This window comes from Phascolarctos cinereus, unplaced genomic scaffold (genome assembly GCF_003287225.1).
Source record: "Phascolarctos cinereus isolate Bilbo 61053 unplaced genomic scaffold, phaCin_HiC Scaffold_4;HRSCAF=312, whole genome shotgun sequence".
NCBI lineage: Eukaryota > Metazoa > Chordata > Mammalia > Diprotodontia > Phascolarctidae > Phascolarctos > Phascolarctos cinereus.
Window position 1 is genome coordinate 254621632 of NW_027555847.1, and position 12033 is coordinate 254633664.

At 35.6% G+C, this 12033-nt stretch overlaps 1 protein-coding gene across 1 annotated transcript in view; it reads right to left on the minus strand.

Annotated features, from left to right (window-relative positions):
• Positions 1 to 12033, minus strand: part of PTCH1 (patched 1) — a 79787-nt gene that overhangs the window by 45047 nt on the left and 22707 nt on the right. The window contains exons 3-7 of the mRNA XM_020971704.2: positions 6651 to 6840; positions 2594 to 2663; positions 2392 to 2483; positions 812 to 1010; positions 403 to 524 (exon numbers count right to left, since the gene is read on the minus strand). Of these exons, the coding sequence (XP_020827363.1) occupies positions 403 to 524; positions 812 to 1010; positions 2392 to 2483; positions 2594 to 2663; positions 6651 to 6840 (673 nt within the window). The remainder of the gene's footprint in view (positions 1 to 402; positions 525 to 811; positions 1011 to 2391; positions 2484 to 2593; positions 2664 to 6650; positions 6841 to 12033) is intronic.

The following is a 12033-nucleotide window of genomic DNA, read 5'->3' on the forward strand; positions in this document are numbered from 1 at the left end:
ATCCACTGAGTCACCTAGCTGCCTATAGCTGTACTGTACATCAGAACTCCCAAACTCAATTGATCTACCAACCTCAGCCTTCCCAACAGAAGAGACTTCATGTAGGAGCCAAAGCGCTCAGCTTGGTTTCAACATTCAATAACCTCGACTATCTAGAACATTGAATGATATCAAAGATTTTGATGGAAATACCTTTCATCCTTTCAAAAGTCAACATAAGATACATTCAGACTGGTCTGGTTTACTTATTTATATATTTTGTTTCCTATTCTATTATTACAGACTGCTAGCTAGCATAACAGCTGAATATTAAAAAACATACTTGTCAATTCAGGGACAAAAAGGCTCGCAAGGAAGAGGGACAGAAGGAAGGCATGGATTTTACTTTTGGTGATCCATTACCTGACGAGTTTTCCAGTGCTGTTCTTGACCGTACCACCCACAATCAACTCCTCCTGCCAGTGCATGTACTTTCTGGATAATCCATGACATCCACCATTCAAAACAAGGGCCACATCAAGAGGCTAAAATAAAAGACAGCCACATAATTGTGTGAATTAGTAGGCAGGTCACATGCCATGTTAAAATCTAGTGAATTAAGAACTTGTTACACAGGAGACGTTAATGACAAGGCTGATGAGAGAGATGTGTGGCACATCTTAAAGCAAAATTTAGGTCAACAGAAGAGAATTAAGATCAGGGATCATATTTTAATAGCAGAAGTGGTAAAAAAAAGAGTTAGGGTTGATTAGAAATGAAGAACTTTCTCTCTTCCTTGTCCCATTTCAAATGAGGCAATAAACAAACTTACTCTGGTTGAATTTTTGTTAGGGGCTGTGACTGGGCAGTCAGGATCAGCAGGATTGAGGCAGGGTCGATCCATATAACCATGACCAACCTCTGCTTTATTCAGCATTTCCTCCCAGCTGTCCACTTGATAGTTTATTTTCTTTAACTCTTCTAGGAATTCCAAGGGGTCAAAGTTTGTCCACTGCAAAGGAGGTTTACCTCTGTAAAAGAAATTAGAGAAGGGACAATGAAAAATACTTTGAAAAATTTCACTTAAACCCCTCCAAATATTCATATTGTAAACATTTTTTTGGTACTATTACATTTTGGGGAACTTAACATAAAGAGGAATAACTATTTGCATTATAAGTCCTTATAAACTTTTAGCTAGTTAATCCTAATGCACATTAATGAAAATGTTTTATGAATGAAGACTCTAAGCCAGGAATTTATAACCTCAATAAAGGAACCTTTTCTTGCTAAAACAACGTAGTCAATACTTTTAATAAAAAAAAACTCACAGAAATTATCCAATGTGCACTTCCAAACAGGAGAATCCAAATTAAGCATTTCACAATAGGTAATTAATATAACTTTTAATAGATATTCTGCAAATGTTATCAGCAAAATATTTGATCTTTTTTCTTAAAAGATCCCACAGTTATTCCAACTCCCTGATAGCCTGGCAATCCACCAAACAACAATGCCCTCCCCCCCCACCCCTGCCTTCCCCACTATCAGTGCCACTTCTCCCCCACACTCACTTTTGAATTTGTGGTGTTGACAGACCAGAAAGGCTTTTGGCTGCCTGTTTTGTGGTTCAAACCACACTGTATCTGCTTAGCCAGGCTTAAGTCATTATTCGGAATCTCCCAACCAGAAAACCACAAAACCCCTTATTTCCCATCTAAAACTGTACACTAAAGGTTAGGAGATGGCCATTGCAAATTGCTTTTACAGAGACATGCAAGCTAGGACAGAAACAATAACTCAAACACTAACTCTTGCATAATTAACTGAAAATGTCTACACAGATTAACAATAACTCTTTGAAAGATGCAGCATATACAATATCAAACTGCTAAACTGTGGAACACCCTCTACTCTAGCTTCCAAAGATACCATTTTTAAAAATTTCATTAATGATCCAAACAAGGGATTAACTTTTTACTAAGAAAACTCAAACATTTAACTCAAGAATAATGAATACTGATATTCATTCACAATCATACTTAGAAATAATTTTTACTAACAAAATAAACAACCTCAACATAATTTTTCACAGTAGGCAAAATTAGACACATTTTAAAGAATTAACAGTCAAGATAAAACAACGATAAACCCCAATGATTTGCATTTAAATAGACTGATAACAGTAAATGAAACTTATTGATGCCTAAAGATTTTTCTGGAAAGACAGAGACTTTTTTCTTCCCTTTTTATACTCTTAATTTTAAAAAATGCACAAAGAATTTTGATTTTTTTATTACTTGTTCAAGTGAATATTAAAATAAAATGATGAAAAAGTAACATCAAAAACAATACAGCAATGCAATTCCAAAATCTCAGACATCAGAATGGAAGACAAAATGCTGCACTTACAATAGATATGCTGTCCCTGATTGTAACTTTGCCCCTTCCCAGAAGCAGTCCAAAGGTGTGATGATTAAACAAGGATAAAGGTATTCTATTATCTGTCAAAAACAATAAAGAATATACCATATATTTAGATTAAAACATACCAGTGAGGATATGACTTTTGAAAGAAGTGGAAGGAAATTTTGTAAACAAACAGTAAGTATACCTGATCCATATAACCTGTTTCTGTGATAAGTTCTCCTGATTTGTAACATAAGTGTTCCAATTTCCACTGTCTGTAAACATAAAAGCAAAAGAGATAAATAATTTTTTCTGTTCTAGCAAGTGGAGGGAACTGTGAAAAATCTGTTATGGAATATTTTAATAAAACAATTAAAAAAACCTCTTATAATCTTAACCTTAATAAAGCCTTATCAAATTGAATCTAGTGGGACTGCTTTAATAGAGAGCATTTTCTGGTATGAAATATACTGTGAAAGTACTATAAAAGTTTAGTTTCTTAAATATATTCACTGTATAATCTTAAACAATTTGTTTAGTAAATCCTTTCCATGGGGACAGTGCTAGTCAACCTGATCCCTTCGCTCACAAATCAAGAATTAATAGGGAGTAAATTTGTGAGGATTCAAGTATATATGAAAATTATTCAATAATTCAATATTTTAAAGATTTTAATAACAGATATAAGAGAAATTAAATATCCTCTATTACTAGGTGGCTTTCAAAACGTACTTTCTGGTTTTTAAAACACATTTTCAGAATAGACTGACAGACTGATTTCACATATTTTAGGTCTATAAATCTGGTTTTACAATGATAGGAACTTGTCCTGTGAATTCACTGTTATAAGGGACTCTCTCTTGAAGAAACTTCCTCTGTCAATGCAGGTCAGTGCCTTCTCTATAATTTGAAATCTCAGAGTTTTGCCCAGATTACTGAGAAATTAAGTGCTTTAACAGGGTCACACACACAGTATGTGTCAGAAGTGGTACTTTAACTCGGATCATTCTGGCTCTGAGGCCAGCTCTCTTGTCATTATGCTTTTCTGCCCCCATTATCTGGTTCTTCAGTAATGATTTTTCAATTATTCCATTAAATAATCATATTCTTCCCACAATGCACAGGGCTCTATCCCCTCTCCAGGAAAACCTAACCATGTATGAAAAATGAGAGAATGAAAAAGCATGTCTTAAGCACTTACTATGTGTCAAGCTTTATGCTAACTTGCTGGGAATAAAAATAGCAAAGAGGACAGTCCCTTCTCTCAAGAATCTCACTCTCAAATTAGGAGAGACAAGATATAAAACAAAGTTCAGGCGTGGTAGTCCTAAGGGTTCAGTAGTAGAGAAAATTGTAAAGCCCAAAGGTCCTTAAGTTAGTCATATCACTAGGTCAGATAAGTGCTGGGAGTCTGCAGGAAAGGCCTGAAGGGCCTTCATTGGCAGGCCACATGGTAAGGCCTAGTGGTCTTTGTCATCGGAAGGAACAGAGTTGGTGACTTTCATCTACTGTTAAGTCTTGTAAGCAGGTAGCCAGCTTGGATGGGTTTGGGACCAGCTCAGGCTGGAAGAGAGGATGAGGAGAGAAGGGCTCCCCTGCTGGTGGTAGGTCTTAAAGCCTTATGGAAGATCCAGATAGGCATACCTTTCTTGGCATCATGGGAAATAATTTCTCTTACAAGGAGGTTTATCACTGACTTTAAGGAAGTGCCGAACTTCCACTTAGTAATCAATAAGCCTTTATTAAGACTTTATTATTCATAAACCTACTTTGTGCCAGGCACTGGGGATACAAGGACAAAATAAATGGAATAATCCCAACTCGAGGTATAAGTTCTACTTATTCTAAGCTTTTCAAATCTTACTCATCCTTCAAGGCTTGAAATAAATTCTACTTCCTTTGTAATACCTGGCCAGACGAAAGTGATCACTTCTTTGAACAGCACTATTACTATTCATCAACATTTATTTAGTTATGTCATTACCTATACTTACATGTCTTCTCTCCCAACTAAATTATAAGATCCTATAAAAGCAAGGGCCATAGCTCATATTTCTTTCCATTCTTCATAGTGTTCAACAATGTCTTCAACTAGACTGTTACTGTTCAATAATTATTTGCTGATTGGTGGAATCTTAATTAAATCTTTTGAAGAAGAGCATAGCTATATTTATCTTAAGGTAAATGCACCTTCAAAGCCATTATCTCTACACTATTATTTCCAAAACTATAAATCACTTGGTTCTTTCTGCCTCTGTCTGAGACTCTAGGCTATAGTCCCTGAAACAAACAGAATACCATGCTCTTTCTTAGAGGTCCTACTACTATTCTGGATGATGAGAAGTGCCTTTTCTTCCTGCTACCAAAGGGCACATAAGATACTAAGCATTCTTACGGGTTAAATATGGTTTCATTCACTTAGAAAGAAAGCCATATATAGTAGGTCTTAGCAGAACACAAGAACTTTGAGAATAGGGACTATGTTGCTTTTGTCATTGCATCTCCAGCACCTAGGACAGTGCCTTGCACATAGGCACCTAACACATGCTTGTTTTAGTTGAATCATCATCAGATCACTTCCTTTTCTAAGTTCTTAAAAGATCCTCTGAACCAATTCTTAAAGTTAACAGTTAGTTAATTCTTCTATTGTAGCATCTACATTTTCACCTACAACGTTGTTACACGGGGTCCACACCAGTTTCATAAATGCATGCTTTCTACTGGAGGCAGATTTATTACAGAAAATTACCTAATAGCAATATTCACTGAAATACATGACATTTAAAATTTTCCTTCATTCTTTTCAAATCCCTTCCATACATATTATCTGATTTCAATCTTATGTTAAGGCAGACGGCATAATGTCCATTTTACATATTAGAAAACTGAGATATAGGAGTGATTAAGTCACTTGCTCAAGGTCATACAATGGCAGAATCAGAATTACAATTCAAACTTCACCGCCCTTTCCAGTATGTCATGTTCCATTCCTTCCCACCTTCAAACCCCTAGTCCAGCTCTCATAGAACTTGGCTAAGTCACTCAGTTTTATTTTGCTTCTCTTTCCACCTTTTAAACTAAGATGGTATTTGTTCCCCACTCTGTCATAAAGGACTTGAGTCCCTGAATAGAAGGAGGCTGTCAGTGTTCTTACTATACTTCATTAATTGAATTTGTACTGTATAAACAGCCAATTTCAACAACTCAGAGGAAAAAGCCTAATTTTAATGAACTCCCCATATTTTCTCCAAACTTCATATATTTCTATTACTTATACAAAATATTTATTTTACTTATGTCATCACATAGTGATATTTTCTTTTAATCTAATTCTTGGCTTAAATACTCTGGATTACAGGTTTGATTTCACTAGATAATGGTTTAACCCATTTTTGCTTTGTGCCAGGCAGGACCAACAATATAGAAGGATTGTCTGGCTTATAAACTGACTTTGAAGGCAATTCCAAATGAGGAGTTTCAAGGTCTGAGTAATGGTAGCATCCCTGGCATAAACATGACATCCTCCAAAGACATCTACTTGGATGTATAAGTTCTGATATGTTTTTTGTTTTTAAATCAGTCTCACCTGATACAAAAAAAGTATTACTATTTTTAAATGAGCACTTTTTTTCAGAGAAGTGGCTTATTCCACATAGCATTTTGTTTTCAAGGGGGCAGCTAGATGACTCAGTGGATACAGCACTGAGCCTGGAATCATGAAGACCTAAGTTCAAATCCAGTCTCAGATACTACTAGCTGTGTAACCCTGGGCAAATCACTTAACCTCTGTTTTCCTTAATCCATTGGAGGAGGAAATAGCAAACCACTCCAGTATCTTTGCCAAGAAAACCCTATGGACAATATGGTCCACAGGGTCACAGTGAGTCAGACATGACTGAACAACAACAAATTTGTTTTCAAAGACCTAGCTCCATCATGAAGCTATCTCAAAGTTCTAAATCATCTAGTCCATTGTTCATGAACACCAACTTTACTTAAATTCTGCAAAATAATGATTTTCCCAGTGTGAGAAACTCCTGCTATGAGAACCTCTTTCTTCAATTCATATTGCAACAAGTCTATAACTTAATGAATAACTTGCCCAGGGTCACATAGCTAATAGCTTCAGATGTGAGATTTTAACCTGGGTCATTTGGATTCTATATCCAATCCTCTATCCACTATGTCATGCTGTCCTCCCTAATAATATACATCAGTTTTATTCACCAAGATATTAATCAATTCTTTCCTTCTTGGCTTACCTGTTATACATATATACATGTACCCTGCTGGCCTGTAATGCAGAGTCAAGGTGCTGTTTGAGTGCCTCTACTGTAAGGACGTTGGCACCATCTTCTCGTGGTGTCTGGATCATGAGCTGAGGATTAAACATAGCCTCTTCTCCAATCTTCTGACGTGTATAATTTAACTCCCGGCTTACTCGTCCACCAACTGACAGATAAAGAATTAAGGTTTCAGTTAAAAGTAAAAAAGTATGCTGGATGCATATATGTGTCAATAATAACTTCATTTTATACTTCTTTAAAAAGACCTGATTCCTTTTCTTCAGCAATTTCATAATACACAAAAATCAGCCATGTGTATATAACCTGTGTAAATAAATTCCATATATGCACGCCATCTTGGGGAGGAAAGAGGATAGGGAGGGGGAGAAAATTTAAAACACAAAATCTTATAGAAGTATATGTTGAAAATGAAAAATAAATAAATCAATTTAAAAAATCAATTCCATGTACCAGTAAATACACATGTATAAAAATTCTACTGAAACCCATGAACAATGTCCCCAATTGTAGTAAAAATAACCAACCAAGGTATATCAGAACTTGTTAGATATATGCTTCGCCTACATTTTAACTAATATGCCATATGAAGACATTATTAAAAGGGGGGAGGGGAAAATTTGAGAAACCTTTTCCTCACAGACTAGACCAAATATTTCTATATTATAATTTCTTACACTTGTATAAACAGTCTGTTCCAAAAGCTCATTTCAAGATAAATGGATTCAATTTACACTCTTCTCCTAAATAATTTGGCAAAGGTAACAGAGAAATGTTTTTCCTCAATGAAGAGAAGAACAAGGACAACTTGCTAATGAGTATCCTGACTCCAGTTACAAAGTGTAAAGGATATGGTTAAACTCAAATCCACATGGAGAAGTACCCTTGAGAGGAAGGCCCTGTGGCCAACACCTCTTGTTATTAAAATAACCAATCTTTCAATGACTTTGGCAACAGCTAGGTAGAATTAAGATACAAGCACATGAACCTTTAAATGTCTGGAACTATTGGTAGAAATACAGTAATTTGATCTTGGGAATAATAATTTTTGCTTCCAAATTTGGTCCTGTATTAAGCCAAGCACATGGTGGTCCACCACTGTGGTTGAGGATTAGGACTTTGGAGAAATTCCTTTAAATACAAAAGAAGGAGAGCAATTATCTTTCTGATTAAAGAACCAATAGTGATGGATTTTGGAAAGACTCTCGTTGAGCTAATATTCTTTCCAGGGTAAGTGGTTATGACAAAAACCTTAGTGGAGAGAGCTGAGGAGCATATAAAAATGGTACAGGAAAAACTCATAGGATTCTCACAAACTTCAACAGGGTGTGATAAGCTCTAGCAAAGGAACATGTATATTCCCTGAAGAATTCATTGAAAATCATGCCTACAGCACTACTTTACAAAGAACAAGTATCTTTATGTTACTAAAAGCCCACCTCCCTCCATTGCAAATAATTTTTTCTAAAAGTTTAACATTCACTAATTATTGACATTTGTATCTCCCAGTAAGGTTTGCAAAGTGATTTATAGACACTATATGTTCCTCTCAAAAGCCTTTTATTGATTTTTTTTTATAAAATAGACCTGCAGTTTCAATGTTCTAGGGGACTCCAAGTGAGATATGCTATTTATAATATTAGAGAATTGCTTGGAGCAACTGAGATAGAGATTAAAGAACTTATTCAAAGTGACATAACCAGTAGGTATCAGAAGTAGGACTTGAACTAATGTCTTCCTGATTTTGCAGCTGGATCCCTATCACTTATTCACTATCCCACACTGCCTTTATTATAGGTATTATCACTCCCATTTTACAGATGAGGAAAAAGAGGCTCAGTTATGTTACATTTGTGAGCACTAGGATTAAAACTGGGTGTCTGTGTTTGAAGGGGGTGGTGATAGACAAGTCCTCTGTAGATGCCTCACTGTTTCTTGGAGCTGATACTGGGTTCTCAGAGGCTATGCTAGCAAAATTCAAGTTCTGGCAAGGTCAGCAAAGGCTTTGTACATGGGCATGGAGATGAGCTGTATGCCTTCTTGTCCAAGAATCAAAGTAGGTAAGTTCAATGATGCTCATTACCAGGTTGGCTGCAGGGTGATAAATCTGGGCCTCAGCCAGTTTCGAAGACCGTCTTGTAAGTTGGAAAAGGATTACAATCTGTTTTGCTTGGCTAAGTGCCCAATACAAAGGCATCACAGGTTCTTGAAATTGTAAAATAGGGGGCAATTAGGTGGCGCAGTGGACAGAGCACCTGCCCTGAAGTCAGGAGGACCTGAGTTCAAATGTGACCTCAGATCAAACACTTGACACTTACTAGCTGTGTGACCCTGGGCAAGCACTTAACCCCAACTGCCTAAAAGTAAACAAAAAAAAAGAAAAATGAAGAAAAAAAGAAATTGTAAAATAAGTATTACATACCACAATGTTCAAATATGATAGGAACTATGTAAAAGGAATGGCTATTAACCCTGAGTAGCTAACAGTCTAATTGAGGATAAATCAAACATAAATATACACAAATCACTTAAAAACACTTTTAAAAAGCAGCATACAACTGAAAGCAAATTGATATAGTTCTAACTTGGAACTATTCCCCTTCCTCAAAAATCATTAAAAAGAGGTAGATAAGTGGCACAGAGGATAGAACACCAGGCGTGAAGTTACAAAGACCTGAGTTCAAATCTGGTCTTAGACACTTACTAGCTATGTGACCCCAGGCAAGTTCCTTAACCTCTGTTTGCCTCAGTTTCCTCATCTATAAAATGGAGATTAATAATAGTGCTTACCTCCTGGGGTTGTTGTGAGGATCAAATGAGATAATATCTGTAAAGTGCTTAGTAAAATGCCTGGCAAATAAATAGTAAGCATTATACAATGTTAGCTATTGTGATTATGTATACACACCTTTTGACCTAGTGATACCACTATTAGAACTACACCCCAAAAAAATCAAAGAAAGAGGAAAAGGATCCACATGCACAACACAATTTATAGCTACTTTTTGTGGTTTTAAAGAACTGGAACCTAAAGGGATGCCCATCAACTGGGTAGTGATTAAGCAAAACATGGTAAATGAATGTAATGGAATACTAAAAATCTAGGAAGAATTATATTGACTGATGTAGGATGAAATAGGCAGAACCAAGAGAACAATTTATTCAATAACAGCACTGTAAAAATATACAACTTTGGAATACTCTCTTTTGTTTCCTTTTGTATCCCCAGAGTTTAGAACAGTGCCTGGCACATAGTAAGTACCTAATGCATGTTTATTGGCTGATTGAAGAGTGAATTGTAAACATGAGGGACAGTCAGTGCATGGAGACAGGAAGTGGAGTGGTATGCCTGTTGTGCGGAGGAGAGATACAGAAGAGTAGTTTGAGAGCATGGTAGGTTCTAGTGAGAGTTTTGGATTTCTTATTTTTTGGATGGGAAGATTTGTGGATGTATGTAGGAAGTAAGGGAGGAACCAGTAGATGGATATCGAGGCACCAAAAATTAGAGTAGACAAAGAGAGGAGGGGATGATTCACAATGAGGAAACAGGGCACAAGGTTATAACTGACTCTTGAGATTCATATCCCAAAGACATAGATTGTAAACTGTAACTTTTAGATGTAGATAATGGTTTTGGCTAAAAAGCAAGTTACTATATCTAGCCACCTCCTAAAACTTGTATAGCTGCGACCTGAGTTCATAAAATGTTATAGAGTTAACTTATTTTTTTTATTATCCTCCTCCTTCTTCCATTGGCCAATCTCATATATGACCTCAGTCATGATAACTCTGCATATGCTCATATAAAAAAATGATTGTTCCTATTTCACACTCTATGAGCACGCTTCTTCTAATTCTACTGACAGATCTAAATTTTATTTTGCTTTTGGAATTATCAGAATTTAGGATTCATTTAAAACACTTGGTCAAAACTCTTACAACATAAAGGACAAAGTCTCTCATCTCTGCTCAAAGCAACTGTTTACTATCAACAGAAATCAATGCTTCCTTAGTAAGGTAATGTCAGACTATATTAAGTTCACTGAACAAGACAGCCTCAGCTAATCAGAATTACATTAATTCTTCAGTCATTAGGATAGCAGATAACTTCAATTATAGTTCCAGTAAGGTAATGATGGTAACCAAGGTAATATTATGTGTATGTATGAAAGTAGGAAGTAATCACAAAAACTAATGGAATTTAATAGAGGTTCCATAATGTTGACAATGGTTTGTGTTGCATTTTTATCAGAGCAGAATCACAAAATTTTGTTAATTATTTTGGCATGCGATTTTCTGAAATGATGTGATTATTTCAATATTAGAATTTTATTCCAGAAATTGCACAGTGTGATTTCTTGAACATCTTTATTTTTAAATGAGGAGATTCATTTTAAATAATTTATTGACAGCCAAACACATTGATCTACATAGGTGGGAAAACGGCTTCACTGAAATGATTCCAACTAAAATCAACCAGCATCCTCTCAAACCTTTTTTTCTTTACCAATGCTAACTAGGATAATTGCTTCAACAATGTGGAAACCTACAAAGACAATCACTTGCAAATATTTTATTTTAAGCAGATTGGACTATTATCATAAGCAGATGAAAGAGCCTGTAAAGCTAAGAATTCTTTTAAATATTCTTCAAATCCCTATCATCCATACACTTGTGAAGTGTACATAATTCAAATCCACCTCAGGCACTACTACTATGTGATCTTGGACAAGTCACTTAACCTATCCCAGTTTCCTCACCTGTAAAATGGGGAATATTAATCATACCTACGTCACAGGGTTGTTACAAGGCTCAGATGAGACAATACATGTAAAGCACTTTGTACCTTAGAGTCCTATGTAAAATGTTGGCTATTATTATTATTATTATTATCATCATCTATATTTTTCAAAACTCAATACTGTTGCCATATTTTATTTTCTTTTTTATCCAGACCTGTGATTTCATCAGTGTAGGAAATGGCCAGTGTATAAACTTCCACCCAACGCAGATCAGCAATTTGTTTGTAATTTGCCTGCTATGTGCCATGCAATGTTTTCTCTTCTACTTTCTAATTCATAGTTATTTTCTCTTCCTACTAAACTAAAACAGGAACAAATCATAGCCAACCTATCCAATAAAAGATTCAGGCTTAAATTACATGATGGGATACATACAACTGACAACTCGTGAAGAAGTGCATACATGTACTCAGTACATCTTATTTTCTCCCTAAGATGCAATGCAGCTTAAATGTCTTAGCATTAAAAAGAAACAAATGCAATAAACTGTGCTTTAAAGATTTTTCCATAGTAATTGAAAAATAAAACCAAGGCAATTT